This window comes from Bactrocera latifrons, unplaced genomic scaffold (genome assembly GCF_001853355.1).
Source record: "Bactrocera latifrons isolate USDA-ARS-PBARC rearing strain unplaced genomic scaffold, ASM185335v1 scaffold_3, whole genome shotgun sequence".
NCBI lineage: Eukaryota > Metazoa > Arthropoda > Insecta > Diptera > Tephritidae > Bactrocera > Bactrocera latifrons.
Genome location: NW_017536629.1, coordinates 1,591,067 through 1,617,959, shown reverse-complemented (window position 1 = coordinate 1,617,959; position 26,893 = coordinate 1,591,067). Strand labels below are relative to the sequence as shown.

Genomic DNA, 26,893 nt, shown 5'->3' with positions numbered 1-26,893 from the left:
TGAGCACTTTATATATTCTTAAGATTTAACAGTTTTGGTTACTAAAATGCAAATTTTAACAATTAATCACGCAGATAAACTAACATTACATATATGTACATATGTACTTAGTGTGTGGTAATCAATATTTAAGCCAACAACAAGAAATGTCACTACTGCGTTTTCTGTGCAAAGTTCCTTCTTATGAACTGCTAGAGATTAGAATCCGTTGTAAGCAAGCACATAATACATACATAGAACAAACAAACCTATATAGATAATTATAGATACTTTTTAAGACCATACTACCTAATACTAATTTCAAATAGAATGTTTAACATTGCGTTCTTTGAAAGATTTTACAATACGCATTATTTTTCAAGTACTTATTAGCCGAAAAACACATTGAACAAAAAACAAAAAGCACAAGCTGTTAACACTGGCAACACTACACAAAAATAGTTTATAACAGCAGATAATATATAGAATGTATATAATTATATGTATATTGTTTTTGTATAATTAGTTTAGTTTTCTTCTTCTTCCTTCCGCATTTTGCTGCGTTGATATGTTTGTTTCATAAGCTTAGTTACAAATTGCCTTCTAATTCCGTTATCCAACTGCTTGACAAGCATTCCTCTAAGTCGATACCAAATATATTTGCATTTAAAGTTATGTTTGTATGTGTGTGTGTGTTTCATGAGCACTTTTGCTTCAATTCTGCATGTTAATTTTGTGTTTTTTTTAAATATATGCACGTTATGTATGTGTATGTGTGTTTATGTGTGTATTTGAACATGTGCTTAGAAGGCAGTATTATCATGCTCAGCAGTTGGCACAGCCATACCTTGTCCGCTTAAATTGAGACCCATGCCCGCATCACAGCCGACTCCGACTACGCCGCCGCAGTCACTGGCGTTGTTGCCACCTTTACCCGTCGCCTTGCTCAACATTTTCTGCACCTGCGCCTGCGCCGTCTGCTGATTCATGCGTTTCGCTTCGGCCACGGGTAAATCGTCGTCGGACTCGAGCGCCGGATTAATACGTCCGTTGCGCTCATCTTTGCCAGCCATTGTGGCTGCGCCATAGGAACGTGCCAATGGACCAGCCATAACAGAAAGCTGCAAAGAGAATAAAGTGAGACAAAATAATGTACAGAAATTAAAAGTTTCGTAATTGCTTCTAAAGGTCAGGAACGCATAATTTATTATTAATAAAAAAGAGTCGATTCGGCACCATTTGCAGCAATTCGGCAAGATGTATGGAACGATTTGGTGCATCTTACATCGAGATCTTAATTTGAAAGCGTACAGAATACAGCTTTTGGAAGATTTTAAGCCGCTTGACCTTCCCAAGCAACATCGCTTCGCTCTATGGACTCTTGAAAAGTTCCAAGAAGATCCAAAGTTTTCGAGCATAATTTTGTTCTGGCTCAATGGGTATGTAAACAAGCAAAATATCCGCATTTAGGACGAAGATCAACCTGATGAAATCCCCGAACTGCGTTTTCATCGAGAAAAAATTAACGGTTTGGTGTGATATGTGAGTCGGTGGAATCATCGGTCCATATTTCTTTAAAACTGATGCCGATGAGAATATAACCATCAATGGCAACCGTTATCGCGCTTACTATTTGATGCCTGAAATTGAAGCTCGTGATCTCGGCGACATTTGGTTTCAACAAGATGGATTTATTGAGAGAACATAAAGTTTGTGCGGAGAATCCCGCCAGTTACCAGTCGAAATGCTCGAACGAATCATCGAAAATAGAACTCAACGGATGAACCATCTGAGACGTAGCCGCGTTGTATTATTATTTTTATAAATTATTTTTATATAACCGCACATTGGAACTAAAGAGAATTTTGGTTTTGAAGTTTCTGCTTTTTTCGTTTGACTTTTTAAAAAGGTACAGCTTTGAACCAATTCAAGGCGATATAAATCTTTAAATCTGCTTAAACTTTTCAAAATATTGACAAAATTTACCTGCTCTCCAGCTTCTGAAGGCTCTCCCACTCTTTGTACATCTTCAGGAATATTCACTACACAACGAAAATAGTCGTAATTCGGGGGAAGTTTACCCGATTCAAACATCATTCTGTAAATTAAGAGCAAATAACAATTTAACTCAATTTTTCTTTGATCAACATAACGCTTGATACATACTTTGTCCACCAAGAAACACCTATCAGCGTGATCAGACTCATTAACATGGCCGTGGTGCGGAAGGGGAATAACTGGGTTTGTGTCTCCTCGTCATAGCCGGGAAAATGTATGAGAGGCGCCAGACCAAGCAATGCCTCACCACCTGATAAACGAATAAAGAGCGCCACAATATAGGCAGCTAAGCTGCCGTAAGTATTACAATGCTTTTTAAAGTGTACGACCATCAAAAGTTGTGGGAACAAAATGACATACACCAAATCCGAGCACATGGACCTGCAATTCGAGTAAAATATAAATGAAGTGTTTAATCTGGTTTTATCTAATGTCGAATTTACCAAAGACCATAGATGGAGGGAATCGTAAGCGCCATTATAGTTGACAGGATACCCACGATTATAATGGCCACACGCATCACCCAAATAATCTCCATCTCGGAAGCTTTTTGGCGAAAAATTAATTTGTAAACATTGCGCGCAAACATCGACGCAGCCGAGAGCACCGACGAATCCGCCGAGGACATGACAGCTGCCGAAACGGCGCCAAGACCAAAGAATGATACAAACTCGGGTGTAAGGTATTGTAGTACCATAGGTAATATCATGCTGGTCTGCTCGACGGTTAGTGGATAGGGGCCGGTATATTCGGTTTCATTCCAAGCTTAAAAATAAATCGATAGATAGTTTGTATGTTATTAAAATTATTTAATTAAATTCAATAAATTTGAATTTACCTGTTGCTTTGGCAATGGCGCCAATGAGTACCGGCGGGATCGCCATAAGAATGCAACCAGCTGCCGCAACATACGACAACAATTGAGCGCGTCCAGCTGTCTTGCTTGACAACACGCGCTGAAAATACACCTGCCACGGGATGCCACCGAAGATCAAAAGCAGTCCATAGTCTATGTAGAACCATTGCTTCACCGGCTCTACATGACCGATCCAATCAACCTCCATTGAAGACAAACTTTTTACATGATCATTGGCCCAAGCGAACGGTATACACATCCACAAACCGATGAAGATGCAAAATAGTTGTATAACATCGGTATAAGCGACCGAATATAAGCCGCCGAAAAGCGTATAGAATATGGCAATACACGAGGAGAGTATCACCGAAGTGCGATGGTCCATGTCAATGATTACAGACAGCGTAGCGCCTATGAGAATTACACCGAACAATTAGAAAGCATTAGATTATTGATGCATAAAGCAGAATATAAACACACCCAAGGCGGCTAAAATGCCAGCAGCCCAGAATACCTCGCCACAGAGCGCCGGTAGAAAGAGCAAACCACCCATGCGTTCACCAAAAGAGTCCTGCAGCGGATCCAACATGGTTATGTAACCTTGTTTACGCATGGGATTTGCAAAGAAAATGCCACCTAAAATTAGACATTACAAGAGCAATGAGAAAAATCATAAACTTACACTCGAGGTGCTTTGGCATTTGCACGGGGTCACACTTACCGAAAACCAAGCTTAAGGCATAACCAAATGGCGCCTGACACCACACCAGACCGGATGTGTAGATGGCCTCCGCCGTGCCGTTTATGTAGCCACCACCCACCCAAGTTGCTGCGCAGCAAAAAAAAAAAAAAAACAAAAAATGAAGAAAGCGAGTGTATTATTTCAATGTCATTGCGGTATTTAGAATTTCTGGGTGATTAGACGTCACCGCAGCAATTGACCTCCAACACACACGCTTACTCACCGGTCATTGTGAATATGCCTACGAAAAGACCAATTGAGCGTCCCGCCAGCATCACCTCCTCCTCGGAATCATTGCCTGCCGCCTTTTTTCGTCCCGCCCATATGCCCACGACCAGAATTAACAGATAGAAGAGCACGATGCTCACCACACCAGCGATATTAATCATGTTGCGACGTGTATTATCTCCAGATTATTGTTTTAATCAAAAATGTGTTTTAATTTTCGTGTGATTCGAGTGATGACCTTGTCCAAGCTTAGTTTTAGTTTTCTATTATTTAGTTTGCATGGACATATTCGGGCCAAAGGAACACTAGCTAAGTGAGAAGCATGTAAATGGTAAATAGTAATTGTACATTTATTATAATTAAAAGATTTAATATTAATAATTATAAAAAAAATAAAAGTTACAAATATATATATATATATGTATATTTTTATTTTATATAAATAAAATATGCATGAAATGTTACTTGCATTGGCTTTAGTAAAGCAAACGAAGGATCTGCCACAAACTTTATATTGAAATTTACCGTTGCAATAACACAACACATAAAGTTATTGAGTAACGGTATACGCAAGTCAGATTAAACAAATAAATTCATTCACAAATGTTTTGACTGGAACATGGAGCCAAGCACAGCCACACGCACACAGCTGAGTTACGCACAATTACATTTCTCGAAGCATACTTTTAGGCAATGCTATTTGATTGGAAAGTGACAACAGTGAATTGTTGAGTTGGTTGTGAGTGGCAGCAAATTCAGAGAAAGCGCTCTTTCTTTCTTCGGCATTGGAAATAACAACAACAACAAGAAAGGACAAAATTATGTGGTTGGAATAAGGGAAAGAAGTGCTAGCGTATATTGACTTTGATTAATGATTTACATTGCGCCTGTAGATAACAACTGCTTCGACGGAATTTGCGTTGTAATCACAAAATTATGCAATAAATGGAAATTTCCGATGATAAAATAAATAAAATATATTTCAAAACAGTGTACACACCTTACAGAATCAGTTTTAATTTAGATACGGTTTCCAATTGAGTTAGAATATTTTATTTTTGTATTTACTTTTAGTTACTTAAATACTTATGTATTTCTTTTTTATGCTTTAAGCATATATTTAGTTACCAATTTGTATTGAATTTATATAATATTTATTGCAATAATCTGCGAGCACGAATATTTTTGTATTTTTTTTTTTTAATGAAAATCGCAACTATCGCCCCAGCGTAGGGACGTCTTTTGAGACGGACTATTTCTGGTTTTAAAATGTAACCCGCACATGTGCTCGAACAATTGTCGATTCACAAAACGCTCGCATCAAAGACGGTATTTGCTATTTCGTTGGTTAGAAAACAAATACAAGTTATTTTCCGTTATTCCCACAAGTTATGTAACATTCGGTTACAGTTTAAGATCTTAGATGTTGCACGTAAAATATATTCATGCTCAACCGAAGCAATGATCGCAAACGAAAACCGTTGGTGGCATACACAATCCAAACGCACTACTACTACTGTGTGAGCACACGGTAGAGCGCCTTAAAATATATAACTTTCTTTTCAGCGTCCACCTTGACTGGACACACTAATTGACGGGCGTGTAGGTGTGCGCGAAGAGAAAACTGCTCCTGAACGTATACTTCGGATGACTTTGAATTACGTTGAAAGCAAGTCTTTTCCGGTAGATACTTTTTACAATTCGTGCGACGCTTTTTTTTATTAATAAAATTATTATTTTTTTATTTTTAATAAATAGAGTTATTGTAATTATTATATTTTTGCTGCAGTCATCACAAACCGGCGCCTAAGTCGGTGCTAACGTTTCGGTGGCAATTCGGTAACTGATTGCCAAAGCCTGGAAGACTTCCTGTGAAGGTATTTAATCGTGCCGTGCCATTTTAGTGTGTATTTGTGACAGAGTGCGCGATTCATTTCGGGAAGTAGTCTGGAAATTTGAGCGGTTGGAAAACTAGGGGCAGCACATTGATGTAGGAGTCTTAATGGAAGCGCAAAATGGTTTCGAATTCAAGGAGGGGTAATGTGGTGAAAATTGTACACATATACATACATGTGTATGTATGTATGTATATATATATAAATGCACATATATAGTTATTATATTATAGTGAATACAAAGTAAAGTGTATTTGAAATGTTAAATATTACATATAATACTTTTATACATATACACATATTGTATAGACTTTTGTCTTAGCTTAGTTTTACTAGAACATTTTGATATAAAATATCTATGTTTTTGGTGTAGTTGTTATATTCTGTATACTTTATTTAATATTTATTTTATATGCACTATATTTTCATTAATTTCTTATATTTCAGATTTGCAATTAAAACACATTTAAACAAAAAAAATTTCAATTAAGTGTTTTTTAAGTATATAACAAAAAAACAATAAAAAAAATAATCTAACTGGCATCATTGTTTACGTCAAATTTTCTTCCGCATGAACAGCTGTTTTCTTTTGGCATCTAAACGTTTAAGTTTCTAATTGTACATTTATTATGTTTACTACATTTTGCGCTCATCAAGAAAAGTTACAATAGTAGTAAATCATTGCAATCATACTATTGTAATTTAAGTCCAGCAAATCCTTGGGCTTAAATCATACAGCAAAGACTATATCACGGTACAAATGATGGACGAATTCAAAGTTCCACTAATGCCACCAAACACAGCCGGCAAAGTGGAAAAACAGCCAGAAACGCAAGCAAGCGATGTTAAAGATGTAGATAATGATAAAGTAAAAGAAATTCCAAAAGCGCCTATTGTCAATACACCAAACCAAGTTTGCCCTTACAAAGTGCCACCATGGTCTGAACCGCCACCCGAAACTACCAACTATAAATTTGAAGTTCTAAAATCGGGTCAAATAATAAGTGAAATCGATAATTTACAAAAGCAAGCAGTTTGGAAGTTTGGACGATTACCACCACCGGCAAACGATCTAGAATTGGCACATCCCACGATTTCACGTTTTCATGCAATTCTTCAGTATCGCCCCAAAAAGCAACGTTCACCATCTGATTCAGAGCAAAACGCAGACACTACTAGTGCAGATCCACCAGAGGGTTGGTATATATACGATCTAAAGAGTACGCATGGCACATTCTTAAATAAACAACGTATACCACCTCAGGTTTTTATACGCATGCGTGTTGGTCATATGTTACGTTTGGGTGCCAGCACAAGATCTTATATTTTACAAGGACCAGAGGAAGATGCGGAACCAGAGTCAGATTTAACTGTAACGCAGCTACGTGAGCAACAAAAGCAAAAACAAGCTGCTGCAGAAGCTGATGCGATTGGGAAAAAGGCAGAGGCAGCAGAGCAGGAACGTAATGAGGGAATCAATTGGGGTATGGGGGAAGATGCAGATGAGGAAACTGACTTATCACATAATCCATTTGCAAGCACAAACAATGAAGAATTATTTCTCGATGATCCTAAGAAAACTCTCCGGGGCTATTTCGAACGTGAAGGGCTGCAATTGGAATATAAGTGCGATGAAATGTCTGTCGGATCGTTTGTTTGTCGCGTAGAATTACCACTGGATGATGCATATGGCCGCCCTATCATAGCTGAGGTTGTGCATAAAGGTCGCAAAAAGGAGTGTGTTGTGCAATGTGCTTTGGAAGCTTGCCGAATTCTAGATCGACACGGTGTTCTGCGTCAATCAAATCAAGGTAAAACTGTTAAATAAATCTATCATGATAACATAAACTATTAGCACCATTATCTTTTCTTCATTCAGAACCTTTGAAAAGAAAAGTGAAATCTACAGAAGATTCTGACGAAGACGATTTTCTTGACAGAACGGGTGATATTGAACGAAAAAAGTTGCGAAAATCAAATCCGACAACTAATGTCGCCTTAACATACGAAGATTTGGTAAGAAATAATCGTTTTGTTTGTAACGCAAAGAAGGACTTGTCGAAGACCGACCCTATAAAATAATATAAAGAAGATCAAAATCAAGTCCTTTTGGGGGAAACTTTTTTATTTGAAAATAAAACTTTTAGTTTCGTTGCAATGTTAATGTTTTTCCTGTTTATATTAAGAATTAAACCTAAAAATAAATATGTTTATATATTTTTTTTTAATTTCAGCTAAAGAAGGATTCTGAATTAGTAGTGGAACTACAACGAGTTGCAGATGATATAACGCGTTATCAAGAAACACAACGACGACTTAAGGCTTCTCAGTCGAATAACAGCGAAGATCTCGATCTCTTTATGGAAAACTTAACCGATGACACTTCTAACCTGGATAAGACGGAAATACGGAAATTACGGGTAAATGTTCTACTTAACATTGTCACCGTAAGAAAAATAATAATTTTTATTTGCAGTTGGAACAACAACGGCTTAATGTAGAAAAACAAAAAGTGCAAAGATTAATAAAATTAGCAAAACCAATAGATTTCCACTTAAATAAGCCCAGCGAAACGGCGAGGACTGACACAAGTACAAAGCGACAGCTACCCATGATTGGAAAACGCAATCAGTTTAGTAAGTTTAAGATTGCAAAGATGGTTACAACTAATAAGAGCGAAAAAGTAAATCACACAAATTTGGCTTCCGATGAAGAAGAAGAAGAGGAGGATTATGAATTCAGTTTACCTAAAAATAAAGACGTAGCTAAACCTTCTTCGATAAAAGCAGCTGCCTCTGAAGAAGGAAAGGAAAGTAAGCAAATAGCTGTAGAAACAGCTATTACTGAAGCAACGAAATCAAGAAAACAAACTGTGAAAACAGAAATTACTGAAACAATGCCATCACCAGAATGTATCAAAAAGTTGTACGGCCCCGCAGTCATCCCTATAATCAAAGGCGATAGGCAAGATGATGTGCCAGCTGATATGCCTACGAAGCCAATTGATACAAAGTCACCTTCAGCAGAATGCACTCATTCAGAAGATTCTACAGAAGCAGAAAATAGTAGAAAAAAGCGTAGACAGCGTCAAAGACAACGTCAAAAGCGACAAGAAATTGATATGGAGGAGCTAGAAGAGCACGAATCCAACGAAAAGTATGCCAAGTGGGTGCCGCCACCTAATCAAAGTGGTGATGGCTATACAGAATTGAATGACAAGTATGGATATTAGGTTTTTTTATTTTAACATATTGTATCATGAATTTTTATAAAAAACTGAAATTTTAAATAACAAAGAAACATAATATTAACTGCCCTTGGGTTTTGCCAGTTCAATAATCCGTGGTGATGCTTTGGCTTTAAGCGCGGCGGGAGAAATTGCGAAGGGATTTTCACGTATATGTGTATTTTCGTACTCCTTTGGCTCAGCCAACTCTTTGATGCGTGCGGTAGGGCGTGCCTTCAGCGCATTCGGTGATATAGAGAATGGATTCTCCTTTAGGTCCGATTCACCCACTCCTTTCTCGCGCGCTGTAGCTAACTCCTTGGTGCGTTTTGTGGCTAAAAGTTAGAAAAATAAATTAAATCAAATTTAAAAAAAATTTAAGTATATACATACATACATATGTACATATATGTAAGATGTGAAGGCAAAATTATGGATTTACCTTTGTAAGTTAAAGCAGTAGGGTTAATAGGTACTGGCAAGCTTTGAATCATTGCGGAGTCATCATGCGCTGTTGGTAATGCCATTTTCTTTATATTTTCCGATGGCTCATAAGTCTTCATGGCTGGTGTTAGTACCCAAGGCTCTTTAGCCAGTTCTTCATGCGTCTTGGGTAAAGCAAGTGCCTTGAATCGGGTCATCTTATCGAGTTTCATCCTTTGGACAGGCTATGAAATAAATGCAGGGTTTAGGTTCATTTAATTAATTTTTGTAAATAATTTTTATTTGTTTAAGTTTTTATTTTTTTTTTTAATTTTTATTTTTTTATTTAATAAATATTTATTTTAATATTTTTTAAATTTATTATAATTTTCTTTTTAATTCATTGTTTTTTTATTTATTTCTTTTTTTTTTTCTCTTATTTTTTGTATTTTAATTTATTATTTTTTTATAATCCATTATTATTTTTAAAATTAATTTATTTGTAAGTTGAACTTATAATTACCAATTTTGGTTGCTTTGGTTCTTTTTTGGGTTTCGCCAATTTTTTCAGATATTTTGTGTGCTTTTTCCATTCAGCTTCATCCCATTTATGTATTGGAACTCTGTAAATATGTTAATATACATTTATGTATATACATACGTATATATTTAACGTCTTCTCTTTTTCCATAAAAAAACAAAAATATTTTACTTTTTTTGCGGCGGCTGTATGTTAGTCAGGCGACTATATACAGACAGTAGACTCAAACGAATTAAGCGATTTATGCCCATTATTCGCAGGGGCTCAAACAAGTCCTTAACCGTTTCTTTAAATAAAAGCAGTCTTCTGTTAAAACAAGATAATATGAATATAATCAACAAATTGTTCGATCTGCTCAGATTGTGATTTATTGACTTACCGCACTGCTGGCAAAGCTAATTGTTCTGTGCGTGTTCGTATACGCACATCCCGAACAAACTCTATGGGTTTTTTATATTTACAAGGACATTGGGGTATGAAGCGACCTTTGATGGGCCGATTATGCTGCGCGATTTTGAGTAAACGTTTACGTTTCGTAAACATATGTTTGTGGCGTTCCACCAATCGATGCCAACTCTTGTATATGTCCGGTAGAAAACAACTGATATTTTCTGGAAGATGGTCAAATGTTGGACAACATTTGGAACTCCTTGAAACCTTATGCATTTTTTTCCTTTTTTTAATTTTTTATCTACACAACAAATTTTGTTTCGAACTTTAATATTTATCAAAACAATTTCATATGGTTGTATTTTGAAAAAATTATTCCGAAATTCTAGATTTAGAAAATCCAAAAATAATCAACGAGCAGGTGAAAAACTGACTCAAGTGAAAAGAAAGTCAAATTCTTATACTCAAATCAGAGTTTGCAAATATGCTTTAACGAACGATTGCCTAATGCAGAGATCAAATTCCAAAGTAATATTTGGCGGTTGGACACTGTATTTCAAATCAATCACAACCGATGCAAAATACAATAGCCCACTACCAAGCAGCATCATTTGGAATGAGAACTCACATTTAACCTACTACTACATATTTATTTAATAAAAACATTAACTTAAAATTTAAATAAAACACATACATAATTTGCACTTTCAAGTAAAATAAATCATGCCGATAAGGCCGAACACTAAAGCATGTACGTCTTCGGCTTGGCCAACTCCCTCAGACGCGGTGTAATTCTAGCACGGAGCGCATTTGGAGATACTTTATATGGATTGGGGCGGGTATGCTTGTCAAAGTAATCCTTTGGTGCCGCCAGCTCCACTATCCTTTGTGACGTCTTTGCCTTTAAGGCGTTTGGACTTGTTTTGAACGGCGCTTCTTTGACTTCCGGTTTGTACTGATAAACGGGCGGTGAAGCCAATTCCCTAATGCGTTGCGTAGCTGCAAGAAATGAATGAATGAATTTTTAATAAAGAAATAAATCTCTCAACAGACGTTAAATATTGCTTGTACAAATGTTGCTGAGATTATTTTTTATTTAACTTTATCTCAGTTATATACCTCCGTCGTCCCAATATAACAATAATTATCTAGCGTAATTTATTATATCCTAATAACATCTATAGCATATGTATACTAGCTGCCATAAAAACTGAACGATCAAAATCGTCTGCTTGTATGGAAATTGTTTGTATTTGACGAGATATCTTCTCGAAATTTGGTGTGGATTATTAAGGCGACTGTAAAATCTCCCAATAAATTGTTCATATCGGACAACTATAGCCCATACTTGACATACAAACTCACCAAACAAAAAGAAAATCAAGTTTTTGTATAACATCTTTGTATCTGTAAAGGCTATTATAGCTTCGGTGCAACCGAAATTAACGTTTTTTCCTGTGTTTTTGTAAAAAATTTTTCAAATTTTGTATATGTTTAAATTTTTTTATATACATATGTATGTATGAACTATATTCCTAAATTTTGTAAACGAACCTCTGTAGTTGAGCGCCGTTTCCTTCACACGGTATACCTCCTCTGGATCAAATACTTCGTAAATACGCGGTTTGGATATTTTTAAAATTCTATCGGAAGGCGTGTAGTATTTCATATTGTTGGTTAACACCCATTCTTTGGGTTCATCGCTTTCATATTGTCTTGGTTTCGATAAATTTTTGAAACGGCGCAATGCCGAGCCTGCACCCTTTGGTTTAACCATAAATCCGTACCCCTATGAAAATCCATGCATTTACATATTAAAATAAGTAGTATATTAGTTGAAAATGTCTACCAATAACAAATGCAACTTAAATTAGTACCTTCGGTATCTTTTGTTGCTTCGCTTTTTCTAGCTTTTCCAGCTTTGCTGCCTTTTCCTTCTTCTCTTCCTCTTTGTTAATATCAACTCGTGGTTTGGCAAGCTTCTTCCATCGTTCCTGTCTCAGCGTCTCTTCAGCGTCAGTGAGCTTCTTCGGTTTTTCTCTGCGAAAAAATAAAAGTTCCAATCAAAACAGCACCTACAAACTAAATAAATTATTCTCACCAACTTACTTTTTAGTGGGAGGTTGCTTGTTCGACAAGCGGCTATACAAGGATAACATACTCTTACGTAACATACGATTCACAGTGGATTTACGTTGGTTGCTGAAACTCTTAAAAGAGTCACGTTCTTTCAGTTGCATAAGTCGGCTGTGAGGTGTCATTATGGTTTATAAAATTGTAAAACTGAATGAGCGAAGCAAAAACTTACATCACAGGTGGAAAAGCTAACTGTTCTGTACGCGTACGGGAAGGCATATCATCCCGCACAATCTCCACCTTACGGTTACCAATCTCTGGGCAAAAGCAAGGAGTCAAATATTTGCCCGTTTGACGTCTTGGCTCAGCAAGAGCCCAAATGCGCTTATTTTTGGTTACCATACATTGGTAGCGTTCAAGCAGCTTGGAATATTGTGAGCGTAGCTCCGGAAAGAAACACATGTGCTCCGCGGCCACGGCCAATGGAGTAATACAGCATTGCGGTCTGTATGCTGGCAGTTTTTTCATTAGCATTTCCAATTTAACACGATATCCTGAAAAAACGACCGATTCCGTTCAAACTTTAAGTGTAGTCGATGCACCAGCGAATAGTACAAGCTTGTTTAGCTTTGGCGTTGGTGCTTAACATTAAGCTGATTGTTTACGCAAAACTTATCGGTTATTTTTTTATATTTTTGCTTTCAACCAAAATTTTCTCGTTCAACTATTATATACTGAAATTTTGAAATACAATTCATTATCGCACAATGACAAATTTATCTGCTCGTCCTTGATATCGTAAATAAATGAATCGAATCGAATTTTTAAAGTATTCTATGTTTTAACCCTCTTTCATGTTTTCGTGTTTTTTTGTGAAATAATACACTTTTCTAATTCCTGTATTAACATCATTGATTTTATTCTGTCTCAACATTTCGTAAGATCGTCAGGCCAGGATAGAAGCAACATTTGCGACATATTTGTATGGCATGATTGTACATAATAAAGTTTACTGTGCTAGCGATTTAGTTAAATAAGGTATATTCCGTTACATGCAATTTGGTAGAAATAAAAATGTAAATAATGCATTATAATGACAAAACAAATAAATATAACAATCAAGTTGTTAGCCGATATTATAAATCTATATATGTTTGTCTAGTGAGGTCAAAAATTTAACTAGTATGTGTATATTAGAATAAATGTAAATCGTCGAGTACATAATACAACGGTTATAATTCAAAATGTTTTTAAAGTACATATTCGCCAGATTAATACTTCAAATAAAAATATAAACAGTAGTGGACGCTAAAAATTTTGTTTGAATAATCTCAATATCATCTGACGATGTTTTGAAGACCCCGTTGGACACTTTTGTTGGCTGATCGTCTCTTAATTTTATTATGTCTAGTATTAAGCCAGATAATAATAATCAACTGAATTTGCTTTGTTATTAGATTGGTTTTGTCGCTCACAGCTGTTGCTTTGTTTAATGAATGTTGGCAATGACAGCACGTGTATAGTCTTGTGTTGTCGACTGGCCGCCCAAATCCTTGGTCCGTACCTTGCCGTCTTTCAGCACTTTGTTAACAGCGTTAGTTATCATTTCGCTGTATGTTGGCAAATTGACGTGACGTAACATTTTAGCGCCACAGAGAAGCATGGCAGTTGGGTTGGCAACATTTTTACCCACAGCTTCAGCGAAAGTATGTCTCGCACCCTGTAATAACAAGTTTGTTAAGTAAAGGAGGTAATGTACTATATGACATATGTGCAATTTACCGGCTCAAAGACGACCGTTTCTGCCGAATATGAAGCACCAGCAACGACACCGGCACCCCCAACAAGACCGGAACCGATATTGTCGAGAATGTTACCATAGAGATTGGGTGTAACCATAACGTCAAACTTGAAATTAAAGATAACGGTGATATATTGATATTTTTTTTTTTGTTAACGCATAAATATTGTACTCACCTGGTTTGGTCGTTGAACCATTTGCATAGTTGTGTTGTCAACAATCATTTTCTCAAATTGAATACGTGGGTACAGCTTGGCCATTTGCTCGCACGATTTAAGGAAGAGTCCATCTCCCAACTTCATAATGTTAGCTTTGTGCACAGCAGTAACCTTTTTGCGGTTATTCTTAGTGGCATAGTCGAAGGCGAACTTGGCAATGCGCATAGACTTCTTTGAAGTAATAATTTTCAAGCACTCAACAATACCGGGAACAGATTCATGCTCAAGCGCGGAATATTCACCTTCGGTTTGTTCACGGATAATAACGGTATCAATGCTCTGATGGCGGGTTTTTACATTGGGCAAACTGCGCACGTGCACAACATTGGCGTACAGATCCAACTGTCTACGCAATTTCATATTCAAAGTTTCAAGTTCACCAGCAACGCTGTAATCTGGAGTGGCCAAAATACCCTGCAATGAAATTTAAGTGCTAGTGGTGATTTGTGAGTTTGCATTTTATTTTCTCTCTTACCTTAATACAAACTTTATTCTTTTGAATTGAAGCCACTACATCTTCCAATTTGGCACTCAAAATCGGGTTAACCTCGGATAAGAAGTAGTTTTCAAAGTCCACTGGTGCATTGGTTGCCTTAAAGATATTTATATTTTGAAATATAATGGATACATTCTTTATAATTTTTGATATTTATAATTACCTTGAACACTTCCTGCAATGCATAGACCAATTCCGGACCGACACCATCGCCTGGAATCAATGTGCATGTCACACGGCTACCGCCAAGAGCACCAGAGTCCTGTTAGATGTACAATAAAAACTAACGTACAAAATTTTATATATATAATTTCTTACTTGGTTAACCGCCGAGGTGGTATGAATGGAGCGGACCGCTGTCGCCTAAAAAAATATACAATATGTAAATACCAAAATTCATAATAAAAGTTCGTTAATTTTATTTAAGGCTTGTAACCTCAAAATTTGCACTAAATTCGCGCTACGACGATTCTGTTTATGTAAGAACTGTCAAGTAGTAATAAATCATTTCAGCTGCAAAATACACAAAGATCTACTTACCTGCATCAGCGTGCGACCGAAGGTTCTTGCTAGCAATGCCATATTTATTATTTGGTGTCAACAGTTACAAAAACCCCAGTTAAATATGAAATTCCGCTCCGTTCAAAAATAAAGTTGGAGAACCCAACAATCAGCAAATCGATTTAAGATCTTCCAATGGAAGCATTCCACTATTCGACACCAAAGGAAAACTGTCAAATCGTCAGTCGAACAGATGTTTAAGAAGAAATGTGATTGCCATTTGCTATTATTAATCTAATTATTTGAATACAAAGCTAGAAAATTCTCAGCAAAAATAATGTTCATAATTGTTATTTAATAAAATAAATAACGCTTGCTTATTGAGAAATTTATAAAATTATTGATCAATTTTCCAGAATTTACGCCTATTTGATGGCAATATAATTGTTTCCGTCTGCTAACAACGCTGTTTACTTACATATGTATATAAATCCGTTTAAATTTATTTTCTACATAGGGAAGAATCCCAGCCAAACAACGGCACATAACAGAGAATGTAGATTATAACATAATGTATATATTATTATTTTATATTATATTAAATTATTATATTATAATCTACAATATCTGCAAATTATATGAACGATTTCTTCCTTATCAAACAGAATAACTTATCGCAATATTTATTTTATTAAATCGTAAATTGCATTAAAATCGATAATGCAGTGCGAAGTTGCGATGGTCCTGCGTATATTATTTAGCCATCAGTGTGAATTTCTTAAATTTCTCTCTCTCTCTCTTTATAGATTTTCAGCTGTTATCTTTTTGCAACAAATGACATAACTGACTTTTGATTTAACTTTTTATAACAATAAGAAAAATTAATTAAGATAAATTAAAAAAATATATATATATAATTACTAGTAAATTCATGGTGTAAAAATTGTATTGCAAAATTTGATGTTCTAAATTCATAACTAAAGTTCTAAATCGTACATTCGCATGGCTTTAAGAGTCGGTCTACGTCTGCATAAAAATTGCTCTAAACTTGTAGCCGGTGGCAATTCTCCATTGCAATTCATTCGATTGAAGAGTTCAAGGTGAGCCGCAGACAATTTTTAGAAAGCTGATATGTGTCTAATCTGCGTAGTCTTTTAGACCATATTTTTCGTTCAACAAGAGAGGTGCTTAACTTAGTTTTATTTTTTAATTCTTAGTGGATCTAATATTCCGAAAATGCGTTTCGTACAATTTTTGCGTAAGAATGATAACCGTAGGCGGCTTGGAGTAGTGTCTGAGGATGGAACAAAGCTCGTAGAATTATCCGGTGGAGCTTGCATTTCCAACGATATGGTTTCATTTATCTCTCAAGGAATTTCAATAGAAGAGGTTCAACGCAAGATAAAAGGTCTCCCAAGTGAAGAAATGACCGATGCGCACATTCTTTTACCGCCAGTTGTGAATCCACAAAAGATCATTTGCATTGGATTGAATTATAAAGATCATTGTGAAGAGCAAAACAAACCTGCTCCCAGCGAGCCAATTTTTTTCAGCAAGTTTAACACAGCTTTGACAGGTCCAACTGGAGACGTTATCGCACATAAAATCACTACGGTAAGTCCTCAACAAATAATTTTAAGTATGTTTGTATCTACATATCTGCATATGTATGTATGTGTATGTAACTGATCTCGTGTTGTGATAAGTATGTTAATTATTCTGATAAGTCGTCAACTGATATTGAAATTATTTAAATGAATATTTCTTTTACCAATTAACTAAACTGAACATAAGATAACTATATATATATTAAATAAATTGATTTATAATATTTTAGAAAATTGATTGGGAAGTTGAATTAGCTGTGGTCATTGGAAAGGAAGCCAGAAAGGTGTCAAAGGAAAATGCCATGGATTATGTATTTGGATACACAATAGCTCAGGACATTTCTGCTAGAGATTGGCAAAAGTCACGTAATGGAGGGCAATTCCTAATAGGAAAAACAATGGATACATTTCTTCCTTTAGGACCAGCAATTGTTCATAAAAGCCTTATCAAAGACGTATATGATCTAAATGTCCGCACAGTTGTCAATGGTGTCGAAAAGCAAAACCACTTCACCGGAGATATGATTTTCAAAATTGATGACGTCATACATAGATTAACGCAGAGTATCACTCTGAAGCCAGGTGATCTTATTCTAACTGGGACACCAAAGGGTGTTGGCATGTACCGAAACCCACCAGAGTATTTGAAACCTGGTGATGTTATTGAAACTGAAATTCAATGTTTGGGTAAAATGGTTAACAAAGTAGTCGCAGACTCTTGAAGTGATAATTTGCAAAGGGTATTTTGAAAATAAGTGTAAAATGGTTCTGCATTTAAAAATTTACTTTTGTGATATGTTAAATTCTTGTTATATTTTGGAAATTATTGAAACTGTAACTAAAAATAAAGGAAATCATTTATAAATTGTAACGAATGTATTATATTTTAATACAAACTTATGCTGTATGTAGTTTTGATTTTAAAGAAAAATATGTTTTGGTGCCCGCCGTTCCAAATTTCATTTACTTAAATTCTGATTTTTGTTTCAAATGTTTATTTTGTATTTTATAATATAAACATAGCTAATGATAATGTAGATGTCTGCACAAAAGTATTTTAAACTTTAAAAGTTTTACTTTTTGTTGCAAAGAATTCATCTCTTTTATGGTATGGGGTGTATGGGTCATCTATGTAATATTTCGGACGACGCCAAAAACTAGTAACCATTTTGTCCAGCATGTAACTCTGTGTTGAATTTGTGAAAATGTGTTGACGTAATCTTCTGCGCAGCTCGGGAGATTTCTTAAACAATTTTTTATTGCGGCCTGTATGAGTGCGTACCCAGATTCCCCAATCGAGACGTTTAAAACGTTTAAGAACAGCCTTTACAGATTTTCGTTTCCCTTTATTGAGCGAGAATTTCGTTAACGAACGTGTTTGCTGTTGAGGTGCACTGAATCCTGGCACAACGGCTTTTAACAAATTTGTTGAAACTGAGCATGGTAGTTTAGAAAGAAGTGTGGAATTTGTATTAGCCCATTGGTTACAGATTTGGTAAGAAAATCCACGCTTGATGGGGCCGATTGCGATGTTTTGATTAGCTAGCTGATTGACCGTACGGACGGCTGAAAAATTAAATGATTACTGTGACATATTGATTTATTTCCAAATATTTACAAATTTACCTCCAGAAAATAATGTCCGAAGCATATTTTGTGTTATTTTTGTGGTCTAATATTATATGTATAATTCAGATTGATTCCATAACCGTGTAGAAAATAACCAAAAAAAAAATAACACATATGATATTGACATTTACCCATGACGTTAATGCACTACATTGCCGACACATGTAGATGTCAGTTTTTATTATTGTATTTCTAATTACCTCTCCCTAATTGCCATCGTAACATTTCTACTCTCTGTGCAAAATAGTGGCTCAGTTTGGAGCAAAGCAGAAAAAAGTTTTCGCTTTTGTCTAGATCGCGGGAGGACGTTAAGCACCGGCTCGCAAAAGAATTGGAATTGCACCCACGATATTAATTATTCCAAAATTTATAGCAATATGTATCGGCTAGCACTGAAACGACCATGCCGAGACGCCATACAGGTTAGTGTAACTCTTTTAAAGAATTGTGTTGTAAAAGATATAAAAATGCTTATGTGCCGTCATCACATCTATGCGTGAGGTACTACAACCACTATCACTTAACAAAACGGAAAGCAAAGGGGCAGCGAGCGCTCTCCTCACCTTAACACCCGTGTAGACAAATTGATTGTTATGTCATCTATTAATGCAATATTTATACGTTTTGACCAAATATAATCCAAATTCCAAAAGAAAATAGATATGAATCTTAAATTGCAATACATATTCGTTTTTGTAGCATATGGTGCGTAAACTTTCTACAAAAAGCCACACCACAGTAATGACAACTGTTGTTATTATTAATCTAATACTAGATACCCATCGTCTATCGTTTGCGTATTGAGATCACTTCTTTATTTAATTTTAATTGCTTTTCAGATCACATTGAGCCAATATAGCCGAAAAAACTTTAGCAATGGCCTGCCACCTAATGTACGAGAAGCAGGTTTTGGCAAAGTGTTGGTATTTCTATCGCCACTTGTCGCTGTCGGTGGAGTAATTGGATACGCGAAGTCAGTTAATATCACATTTAAGTTTCATTTATTTATATAAATAATATACATTTTCAGATACGACCCGAAATTTCGAAAACAAGTCGAACAAAATGTTCCTGGTGCCGACTACGTTTTAAAAGTTGCTTTAGAGTCAAAAGATCCTCTTGAAGATATAAATAAGCAGTTTGATGGTGTCAAGAAACAATTCAACAATGTTACGAAAACGATTGATAGCGCCACATCAACTGTCACTGGTTGGTTTGGAGGCTCCGAAAAACCCGCTGCTAAGCGTAAGTTTGTTGAATTCTAAATTGGATAATTATTGTTAAATAATAAATTATAAAACTGCACAGAATCAGAAGTTGCCACAACGAAAACCTCCTCGCCAGCAAAACCAGTGAGTTGTTATACACATATATATTCATAAAGTTTAATTTCAACATAATAGTTTATCAATTTAGATTACAGCAAGTGCTTCTAAAGAAGCGTCGCCTGCCGCAAAGCCTGCTACTGCCAAACCTAGCGAACCTGTCAAAATAAATAAACAACCTGAGCCTTTGCCGAAGGATGTGACCGACTTGGAAAATGCAGTAGAGGTTGCAGCTGCGCTAGCTGTAAAAGAATACAACAAAGCGATTACTATTCTCAAGAGGTATTTGTCAATGATTTTCCTCAATTTGCCAACTAATATAAGCTTCAACTCCCATTTCAGCTTTAACAATGATGTACGCAAAGTCGTTGATGATGCCATAGATAATGTTGACATCTCGAGATGGACTTCCTTAAGGAACAAGACAAGTGCTCGCGACACTTCCGTTGCTACTGCAGAAAACTCTGCACGTGAAGCTATTGACAAAATTGGTAATCAAAGACAGCAGTTGAAATTGTTAAATATTTCGATATATTATCCAAACTCACAATTTTATGTATTTAGAAAAGTGTGAGATTGCACTAAGCCAAGCTGCAACCGCTGATAATCATGAGCAAATCACTACCATACGCAAAAAAATTAAAACATTGGTGGAACACATTAACCACGTCAAAGATGAATTATATCAGCATAAGGATCTTGCCACCGTGTCCGAAAAATATTGGAGAAACGTGAGTATAATATAAAAGGCAATAGCTATCACCGTTGAGTAAACGACAATAATATTGGTTTAGGTGGAAAAAGCACGCAACTACTTCGTTGAGGAAATTGAGTCCATATTCCCCGGTTTAAATTTGGCGGATCAAAAACTAAATATGTCAAAGGAAGATTTGGATTTGTTTATCATGCATGCTTACTCCCATGTACTGGCTTACCAAAAAGAACTGCAACGTTTGCAAACCGATGGTGAACTTAAGCTAAAACGTGTCATAGATACTTTCCGCGGTGATAACGAATCGGATGCAGTTAAAGCCCAATTGGATTATCACTTGGAAGCTGAGAAGCGAAAACTGGCACTCGAACAACATAAGAAAATTTTCCAAATCCGAGCTGATGCCGAAAAACAATTGCGCCAACAATTGAAAAAACAAGCTGAAGCACATAGTGATCATTTGAACGATGCGATAGCCATGAAGGAAAGCGAAATGAAGCGTAACTTCACACGTGAATTGGAAGACAAATTGGCCACGGAAAAGGCTAATTATAAATTACAACTTGCGGCTATGGTTGGCAAAATGCGCGGCATGGATGCTGCTCTACAAGGTAAGCACACTTCATTCATTGTTTATAATGTGCAAATTTATAACGAATCTCTTTATAAACTTTATAAACGCTACTAATAAGAAATTGATGATGAGTTGAAAGGTACAGAGATCACCCAATTAATCCTTTTCATTTTCATTTTATTATATTATTGATATGGAATTTCGCGAAATGTGAATAAATAATAAATTCTTTATATTTACAGCGCGAGCTGAGTCGGAGCGTTCTGCTCATCAAGCGCAAGCACTTTGGGCTGCCTGTCAGGCCTTGTGGGCTACAGTAAGCACTGGTGAACCTGGCGTACACTGGCGCAACAAATTGCGTCCGCTGAAGAGTGAAATCAAGGCGATTTCTAAAGTGGCTGGTAATGATATAAAGCGATTTAACGATTTTCCGATTCTAAATATCTATTTAATTTTGTTTTTTAGAGGGCGACGAGCTGGTTTCTGTTGTCATACAAAACCTACCAACTGCCGCCAGTGAGCGTGGCGTGTTCACAGAAGATGCTTTGCGTGAACGTTTCATTAATGTAGAGCGCGTTGCACGCAAACTAGCGCTGGTACCGGAAGGCGGAGCTAGCCTCCCCATCTATTTCCTGTCATACTTGCAATCATTGTTCATTTTGAAGCCTGATAATCCCATTTCTCAGGATGAATTGCAAAACAAACCATTTGATTACAGTAAATTGGATACCTATGATATTTTGAACAGGGCTAGGTAAGTATAATTGATGTTACACCTTACATATGTACTTGAACAGCATTTGTTTCTTGCTTCAGGTATTTCGTTGACCGTGGAGATCTGCTGCAGGCCTTGAAGTACATGAATCTGTTGCAAGGCGGCGCACGTCGCGTTGCATGTGATTGGTTAAATGAAACGCGTCTAACGCTGGAAACCAAACAAGCTGCCAATACGTTAATGGCCCATGCTGCTGCAAGTGGCCTGTTATATTTGTAAATTAAAATATTGAATTGACTTAAACCACAAAAGATGAAGAAAAATCGATTGCATGCGGAAGTCATTGGTATCAATCAGTTACTGTATTTGCATTATACTTATCCGGCAAATTAAATCAACGCTTTATATAATTGTTTAAAATTCATTTTACATAGTCTTTTTTAGTTTTTGAAATTATGTCTAATTTATAATTGTTTATTTAGTTGCGCATTCCGAATGTAAAGAAATGATCAAGTTGTTGTAATGTTTATAAAGAAATAAAGGAAGAAACACGTACGCAATAATAAGAAGGTTGAAAATGCTGGTGATTTTTGTTTATTTATTTTGTGAATGATTTTTATTCTTTAAATGTTCTACTCAAGTTCCATTAATAGTCTTAAAAATCAAACAAAAAACAGCTGTTAGCTACCGGTGCCACAAAACCATTTACAGAAGCATTTCTTACAGCATAAAAAGCCATAAGAAAGCCTCGTGACTGTGATCGGTCAGTTATATGCTGTAAAGATTCTATTTAAACAATTTCTTAAGAGGTTACACCACTGAATTGGAGAATAATCCGTGCCAAAATTTGTATTTGAACGTTCAGTTTGTAAGGCAACTTTAAGCTGTAGTGATCCGCAGACGGTTCCTACAAATGAGCAGCTTCTTCGGAAGTGTGCTAAGCTTCATAGGTATATCTTTAAAAATAGTTCACGTATATTTAGACAGCCGGACGGACGGGCAGGTAGGCGGACATGGTTAAAGCGATTCAGCTCATAATGCTGATCATTTGTACATATCTTTTCTATAAGTCCGCCGTTTCCTTTGGGTGTTACAAGCTTCGTGGCAATTTAATACCCTTAACAGATTATAATAATCACAATTACTGAACAAAAATACTTAAACAAAAAATTAAATAAAACTTAATTAAGGTTTTTGTTTTGGTAAATATTTTATTTGAATATCCTATCAGTTAAATATATACATAATTAGTAAGTGTAGTCCAGTAGTTTTGAAATAAATTAAACTATCGCCTGCATTCAAAAACGAGCTATGAGAACATGTCAATTCAGTTTATTGGTCAACTTTGCCGCTGTCAGTTTCTGTACGATTGCCTGCAAGGGAGTCCAATGCTGCAAACTTCCAACGCATATAAGCGACTCTCATACGATCCCAAACATTTCCGACCGAGTCCATTGCAGGACGAACGTCAAGTATTGCAAATTTATAATCCTTGTCCACCACGCCGCCATCGTAGTAATCAATAACGTAACGAATATCTTTACCACAACGATCAACAATCCAATCATGACGATCGAACGGCAATTCATAGCTTTTAAATATAAATATAATTATTTTGAGCCGATAATGTCGTAAAAAAGAGAAAAACATACCCTAGCCAGCTGCGTATGCGTGCACGTGGACTATAATCGGCAGCTTTACCACCAAAACTCTTTAGTCGTGGATTTCCACACTCTCTAGCATGTAATGCTTCCCACTTAAGTACTTCTTTCCAGGCTTGTTCATTATTGGCATTATGAATGAAAATAATATCGCCCATATCTTTCTGTGAAATATCGTCATTCTTCCAACGCCAACCTTTCCTTAGCATTGCATTCCAAAACATTTGCTGGCTTGGATATTGCCAGAATTGCTGACTACCGTCTTCTGTCACTTTTGGTATGCTCGATGTTTGACGGTCTGTGGACAGAGAAAAGGGTTGATCCGGTGCTGGTTGTTGATTGGCAGGTGGCATCATATTGAGTGGGTTAATATCACTTTGACCATGTTGAACCGGACACTCGGATGATGGTGCAGTGGCAGTAGTTGTAATTTTTTCTTTTTGTGGTGTATTCGTTGGAACAGCAACGCCTTTCTGGTGCATTGGACACTCTGGGGGTGGTGCAGCGCCCGTGGCAGCCATGTGAATGTGATCTTTAGGCATTTGTGGTGCTGCCTCCATACGGACGCTTGTGATTGTATTACCCATTATCAATCTATAATTATATTAATGTTTGTTATTAAACTGGGTCATATGATTTTACATCCCCCTATAGTGGGTCAATGTTGTTGCATAATTTAAACAATTCCAAAGTATATTTCACATATTGTCAGCACTTACATTTAAAGCAATTTTAAATTTAATATTTTTATTAATGTAATTTAAGAAACCAGTCGAGATTACACTTCTATCAATTTATGTAATTTTGTTACAAAAATTATTCCCCCACGAGGGGTAAGCGCAAATCTACGAGTGCTAATGGTGTTATTTAAAGCTTTAAGGTTATAATATACACAATTGACAGTTGAATTTGACACATATTCTGAGGGATGCAAATAGCGTTGCCACACTAAACAAAAATGGATGTCTATTAAAGTGGTGATATTTTTTTCTTTGTTTTTATTAGAGAACGTATATGATAGGCAGAGAACGTATAATATAGACAGAGAACGTCTATCAATTTCTCTGTACGTTCTCTGGTACTCACCATCTAATGTAAATGTGTATGTATTTATTTGTGTGCCAATGTTATGCCAGCATATTTATGAACATATGAGCAGCGCGCACATGTTATTATTGATAAGTAATAATATGATTTGAATTCGCGAAAGCGAACATAAACACATACATATGTACATATGGTCATGAAACATGTGATATATAGATAAGTTTTGAATGATAAAATGTACGATTAATGTACATTTATCACTATTGTAATATATTTAATTTTTTTAATAATATTATGATAGTTTGTTATATACATACATACATATGTATGTACATACGAATTTTGCTTTGAAAAGTAATTTAATTCGAATGTATTCAATTGCACATGTATTCATAAATATCCACAAAAAGAATTCATATGAATACACATGTCTGCATGTAAACTGTATAGAAACATAAGTAAAAGAGCGAACATGCGTCTGTTAGAGCAATATATAGTTTTGAGCATAATTTTTATTTCACGCTCAGCTCTGTTCATACGAAAATGTTAAAATTTCTCCTGCCGAGCTGGCAGTGGTGAAACTGGCTCATCTCGACCGAGTTAGCCAAAAATATTTTTACGATCTCGGCGCCGTGAACCTTCTCTATGATAGACGTTCTCTGGTACTCATGTACGTTCTCTGCGTCTTTTATACGTTCTCTGTTGAGCATGTGTATATTTCCCAGTTTATGTTTTTGTAAGGAAATTACCAAAAAGTCACAACTCGTATAAAGGTCTGTTGCAAATTGCTGCTGTCAGAGAACGTCTATTTATATATATGTATATCCAATTAGTGCTCCGGGGTGCTCCGGGGTGCTCCGGGGTGTCCTAGTTCAGCTCGAACTAAGATTCTAAGAGACGTTCCTACTATTCCTGTTCAGGCTCAATGAAATATAATGTCCAATATCTTTATGATTTGTTGAGAATAGCCATATATATATAAATATACGTTCTCTGCTGTTGTACAATCAAATGCGTTTAAGATTTGGTATATATGTATACTGAAAATTAAATTTGAAAGAAATCATTTTCTTTGGGTGTAGATTTAAATTTTGTTTCATTGGGTTTCCTGTGTAATATTTCTGCATATTTTTTTAAATTTGATCACTAAAAATGTAAAATCAAACGTTTCCTTCGCAAACGTACTTCTGAATAACTTTGAACTTTAAACACTTTTGGCGTAACATTTCGACAATGTAGATCATGATGTGGTCCAGGGGACGTTTACTGTTGATGTTTATGATAGGTTGATAACGTCGTAAAAAAATTAAGAGTAAAAATTAAATACTTATTCTTCAATTTCTTAGCTTCCTAAGTAGATTCTTCAAAAAGAAAAGTAATTAATTGCAGTAATGATTAGTCAATACTCGGATTCAGACGAAGACGATGACACGAAAAAATGTCAATCATACATAACTTACCGCACCCGTGGCCAAGTAACTCGGTTAAATGATATTTAATTCCCATTTAATGGAGATTTTTTACTATTATTCGAACATTTCCACGGGTAACTGGTGAATGTTTTGCTCCTAGGCTTGAAACGAAGGTGGATTATCCGAATATACTCTAGATTTTACATATGCCCACAGGAAAAAGTCTAACGGTCTGATATCACACGATCTTGGTGGGCTATCGACCGACACAAAACGTGAAAATATCTGCTCGCCGAAGTGTTCTCTTAATAAATGAATTCATTGATGCGAGGTGTGAGAAGTGGCGCCTACTTCTTTAAACAAAATGACCCGAGCTTCATTTTCGGGTATCAAATGATTTTGTAATATTTTGATTACTATAATTTAACAATTGTTAGTTTTAGTAACTTATGTTTACTATTTATTAAAACCCATTTTACGCAAAAATATAAATTTTTTCAGTCTGTTCCGCATTAGATGGCAGAGCTGTAAGACAATCGGGGATTAGTTGGCCTGGCCAAGTGTAACTAAAGAGAATAAGGGCGAAAATCAACGAATCATTAATCAATCCTTTCATGATGCGACGCGGTGCGTGTCCTTTTATGTTCAAGAATGACAAAAAAGCAAACATACACTCTCCTTACACTTTCAATTCGCTGCCAGAATAAAAAAGAAAAGTTGAAGGCATTACAAAGAAGGAATATCTACATGCGGAGTTTGAAGAACGGCGTTGAAAAAGCAG

The 26,893-nt window shown here is 35.9% G+C and overlaps 9 protein-coding genes across 11 annotated transcripts; 3 read left to right on the top strand and 6 right to left on the bottom strand.

Moving 5' to 3' along the window:
• On the bottom strand, positions 1-4,911 carry LOC108970413 (high-affinity choline transporter 1). Of its 2 annotated transcripts, XM_018935762.1 has the most exons (9): positions 4,864-4,911; positions 3,859-4,172; positions 3,615-3,722; positions 3,374-3,529; positions 2,876-3,304; positions 2,481-2,802; positions 2,146-2,418; positions 1,966-2,077; positions 783-1,100 (listed from the first exon to the last, which is right to left on the bottom strand). In XM_018935762.1, the coding sequence occupies exons 2-9, from the start codon at positions 4,022-4,024 to the stop codon at positions 783-785; spliced, it is 1,884 nt and encodes a 627-aa protein (XP_018791307.1). In that variant the 5' UTR covers positions 4,025-4,172; positions 4,864-4,911. The 2 variants fall into 2 exon arrangements, with proteins under 2 accessions (XP_018791308.1, XP_018791307.1); XM_018935763.1 differs by lacking the exon at positions 4,864-4,911 and having other exon boundaries at positions 1-1,100; positions 3,859-4,024.
• Positions 4,912-6,362: 1,451 nt separating this feature from the next.
• On the top strand, positions 6,363-9,084 carry LOC108970409 (kanadaptin). 2 transcript variants are annotated; one of them, XM_018935759.1, is made up of 5 exons: positions 6,770-6,954; positions 7,023-7,569; positions 7,638-7,774; positions 7,993-8,178; positions 8,235-9,084. In XM_018935759.1, exons 1-5 carry the CDS (start codon positions 6,865-6,867, stop codon positions 8,988-8,990), a joined length of 1,716 nt encoding a protein of 571 aa, XP_018791304.1. In that variant the 5' UTR covers positions 6,770-6,864; the 3' UTR covers positions 8,991-9,084. The 2 variants fall into 2 exon arrangements, with proteins under 2 accessions (XP_018791303.1, XP_018791304.1); XM_018935758.1 differs by having other exon boundaries at positions 6,363-7,569.
• Positions 8,981-10,671, bottom strand: LOC108970417 (testicular haploid expressed gene protein-like). The gene is made up of 5 exons (XM_018935767.1): positions 10,328-10,671; positions 10,120-10,254; positions 9,931-10,030; positions 9,427-9,652; positions 8,981-9,319 (listed from the first exon to the last, which is right to left on the bottom strand). Exons 1-5 carry the CDS (start codon positions 10,612-10,614, stop codon positions 9,066-9,068), a joined length of 1,002 nt encoding a protein of 333 aa, XP_018791312.1. The 5' UTR covers positions 10,615-10,671; the 3' UTR covers positions 8,981-9,065.
• A 125-nt stretch (positions 10,672-10,796) lies between these two features.
• On the bottom strand, positions 10,797-13,195 carry LOC108970416. Its single transcript, XM_018935766.1, has 5 exons — positions 12,647-13,195; positions 12,448-12,585; positions 12,216-12,378; positions 11,893-12,127; positions 10,797-11,337 (listed from the first exon to the last, which is right to left on the bottom strand). The coding sequence occupies exons 1-5, from the start codon at positions 12,946-12,948 to the stop codon at positions 11,081-11,083; spliced, it is 1,095 nt and encodes a 364-aa protein (XP_018791311.1). The 5' UTR covers positions 12,949-13,195; the 3' UTR covers positions 10,797-11,080.
• Positions 13,196-13,308: 113 nt separating this feature from the next.
• On the bottom strand, positions 13,309-15,658 carry LOC108970415 (isocitrate dehydrogenase [NAD] subunit beta, mitochondrial). The gene is made up of 7 exons (XM_018935765.1): positions 15,470-15,658; positions 15,248-15,292; positions 15,093-15,191; positions 14,909-15,025; positions 14,392-14,847; positions 14,197-14,322; positions 13,309-14,134 (listed from the first exon to the last, which is right to left on the bottom strand). Exons 1-7 carry the CDS (start codon positions 15,509-15,511, stop codon positions 13,904-13,906), a joined length of 1,116 nt encoding a protein of 371 aa, XP_018791310.1. The 5' UTR covers positions 15,512-15,658; the 3' UTR covers positions 13,309-13,903.
• A 653-nt stretch (positions 15,659-16,311) lies between these two features.
• LOC108970418 (fumarylacetoacetate hydrolase domain-containing protein 2) lies at positions 16,312-17,805 on the top strand. The gene is made up of 3 exons (XM_018935768.1): positions 16,312-16,530; positions 16,648-17,044; positions 17,268-17,805. Exons 1-3 carry the CDS (start codon positions 16,433-16,435, stop codon positions 17,757-17,759), a joined length of 987 nt encoding a protein of 328 aa, XP_018791313.1. The 5' UTR covers positions 16,312-16,432; the 3' UTR covers positions 17,760-17,805.
• Positions 17,806-18,009: 204 nt separating this feature from the next.
• LOC108970420 (39S ribosomal protein L35, mitochondrial) lies at positions 18,010-18,788 on the bottom strand. The gene is made up of 2 exons (XM_018935770.1): positions 18,664-18,788; positions 18,010-18,603 (listed from the first exon to the last, which is right to left on the bottom strand). The coding sequence occupies exons 1-2, from the start codon at positions 18,686-18,688 to the stop codon at positions 18,095-18,097; spliced, it is 534 nt and encodes a 177-aa protein (XP_018791315.1). The 5' UTR covers positions 18,689-18,788; the 3' UTR covers positions 18,010-18,094.
• Positions 18,789-19,043: 255 nt separating this feature from the next.
• LOC108970410 (MICOS complex subunit Mic60) lies at positions 19,044-22,570 on the top strand. The gene is made up of 11 exons (XM_018935760.1): positions 19,044-19,088; positions 19,506-19,639; positions 19,697-19,911; positions 19,975-20,018; positions 20,083-20,273; positions 20,334-20,482; positions 20,556-20,722; positions 20,786-21,314; positions 21,520-21,678; positions 21,743-22,031; positions 22,094-22,570. Exons 1-11 carry the CDS (start codon positions 19,044-19,046, stop codon positions 22,269-22,271), a joined length of 2,100 nt encoding a protein of 699 aa, XP_018791305.1. The 3' UTR covers positions 22,272-22,570.
• A 639-nt stretch (positions 22,571-23,209) lies between these two features.
• On the bottom strand, positions 23,210-24,531 carry LOC108970419 (cytochrome c-type heme lyase). The gene is made up of 3 exons (XM_018935769.1): positions 24,373-24,531; positions 23,645-24,247; positions 23,210-23,583 (listed from the first exon to the last, which is right to left on the bottom strand). The coding sequence occupies exons 2-3, from the start codon at positions 24,238-24,240 to the stop codon at positions 23,325-23,327; spliced, it is 855 nt and encodes a 284-aa protein (XP_018791314.1). The 5' UTR covers positions 24,241-24,247; positions 24,373-24,531; the 3' UTR covers positions 23,210-23,324.
• Positions 24,532-26,893: the final 2,362 nt, after the last annotated feature.

What these genes read in the sequence shown, in the direction of transcription:
- LOC108970413 (XM_018935762.1), bottom strand. Translation starts at nt 4,024, where the DNA reads ATGATTAATATCGCTGGTGTGGTGAGCATCGTGCTCTTCTATCTGTTA. An exon ending in CGCCATTGCCAAAGCAACAG is followed by an intron (nt 2,803 to 2,875) that starts GTAAATTCAAAT and finishes TTTATTTTTAAG; the next exon opens with CTTGGAATGAAACCGAATAT. An exon ending in GGTGTTTCTTGGTGGACAAA is followed by an intron (nt 2,078 to 2,145) that starts GTATGTATCAAG and finishes CTTAATTTACAG; the next exon opens with AATGATGTTTGAATCGGGTA.
- LOC108970409 (XM_018935758.1), top strand. Translation starts at nt 6,519, where the DNA reads ATGATGGACGAATTCAAAGTTCCACTAATGCCACCAAACACAGCCGGC. An exon ending in CCTTAACATACGAAGATTTG is followed by an intron (nt 7,775 to 7,992) that starts GTAAGAAATAAT and finishes TTTTAATTTCAG; the next exon opens with CTAAAGAAGGATTCTGAATT. An exon ending in CGGAAATACGGAAATTACGG is followed by an intron (nt 8,179 to 8,234) that starts GTAAATGTTCTA and finishes TTTTATTTGCAG; the next exon opens with TTGGAACAACAACGGCTTAA.
- LOC108970417 (XM_018935767.1), bottom strand. Translation starts at nt 10,614, where the DNA reads ATGCATAAGGTTTCAAGGAGTTCCAAATGTTGTCCAACATTTGACCAT. An exon ending in AACCAAAGCAACCAAAATTG is followed by an intron (nt 9,653 to 9,930) that starts GTAATTATAAGT and finishes TTTATTTCATAG; the next exon opens with CCTGTCCAAAGGATGAAACT. An exon ending in TACTGCTTTAACTTACAAAG is followed by an intron (nt 9,320 to 9,426) that starts GTAAATCCATAA and finishes TCTAACTTTTAG; the next exon opens with CCACAAAACGCACCAAGGAG.
- LOC108970416 (XM_018935766.1), bottom strand. Translation starts at nt 12,948, where the DNA reads ATGCTAATGAAAAAACTGCCAGCATACAGACCGCAATGCTGTATTACT. An exon ending in AAGCAACCTCCCACTAAAAA is followed by an intron (nt 12,379 to 12,447) that starts GTAAGTTGGTGA and finishes ATTTTTTCGCAG; the next exon opens with AGAAAAACCGAAGAAGCTCA. An exon ending in AACGGCGCTCAACTACAGAG is followed by an intron (nt 11,338 to 11,892) that starts GTTCGTTTACAA and finishes CATTTCTTGCAG; the next exon opens with CTACGCAACGCATTAGGGAA.
- LOC108970415 (XM_018935765.1), bottom strand. Translation starts at nt 15,511, where the DNA reads ATGGCATTGCTAGCAAGAACCTTCGGTCGCACGCTGATGCAG. An exon ending in AGAATAAAGTTTGTATTAAG is followed by an intron (nt 14,848 to 14,908) that starts GTAAGAGAGAAA and finishes ATTTCATTGCAG; the next exon opens with GGTATTTTGGCCACTCCAGA. An exon ending in AAACGGTCGTCTTTGAGCCG is followed by an intron (nt 14,135 to 14,196) that starts GTAAATTGCACA and finishes TTGTTATTACAG; the next exon opens with GGTGCGAGACATACTTTCGC.
- LOC108970418 (XM_018935768.1), top strand. Translation starts at nt 16,433, where the DNA reads ATGGCTTTAAGAGTCGGTCTACGTCTGCATAAAAATTGCTCTAAACTT. An exon ending in ATTCGATTGAAGAGTTCAAG is followed by an intron (nt 16,531 to 16,647) that starts GTGAGCCGCAGA and finishes TTTAATTCTTAG; the next exon opens with TGGATCTAATATTCCGAAAA. An exon ending in TCGCACATAAAATCACTACG is followed by an intron (nt 17,045 to 17,267) that starts GTAAGTCCTCAA and finishes ATAATATTTTAG; the next exon opens with AAAATTGATTGGGAAGTTGA.
- LOC108970420 (XM_018935770.1), bottom strand. Translation starts at nt 18,688, where the DNA reads ATGCTTCGGACATTATTTTCTGGAG. An exon ending in TCGGACATTATTTTCTGGAG is followed by an intron (nt 18,604 to 18,663) that starts GTAAATTTGTAA and finishes TTAATTTTTCAG; the next exon opens with CCGTCCGTACGGTCAATCAG.
- LOC108970410 (XM_018935760.1), top strand. Translation starts at nt 19,044, where the DNA reads ATGTATCGGCTAGCACTGAAACGACCATGCCGAGACGCCATACAG. An exon ending in CCGAAAAATATTGGAGAAAC is followed by an intron (nt 20,723 to 20,785) that starts GTGAGTATAATA and finishes ATATTGGTTTAG; the next exon opens with GTGGAAAAAGCACGCAACTA. An exon ending in GATATTTTGAACAGGGCTAG is followed by an intron (nt 22,032 to 22,093) that starts GTAAGTATAATT and finishes TTCTTGCTTCAG; the next exon opens with GTATTTCGTTGACCGTGGAG.
- LOC108970419 (XM_018935769.1), bottom strand. Translation starts at nt 24,240, where the DNA reads ATGGGTAATACAATCACAAGCGTCCGTATGGAGGCAGCACCACAAATG. An exon ending in CGCATACGCAGCTGGCTAGG is followed by an intron (nt 23,584 to 23,644) that starts GTATGTTTTTCT and finishes TATATTTAAAAG; the next exon opens with CTATGAATTGCCGTTCGATC.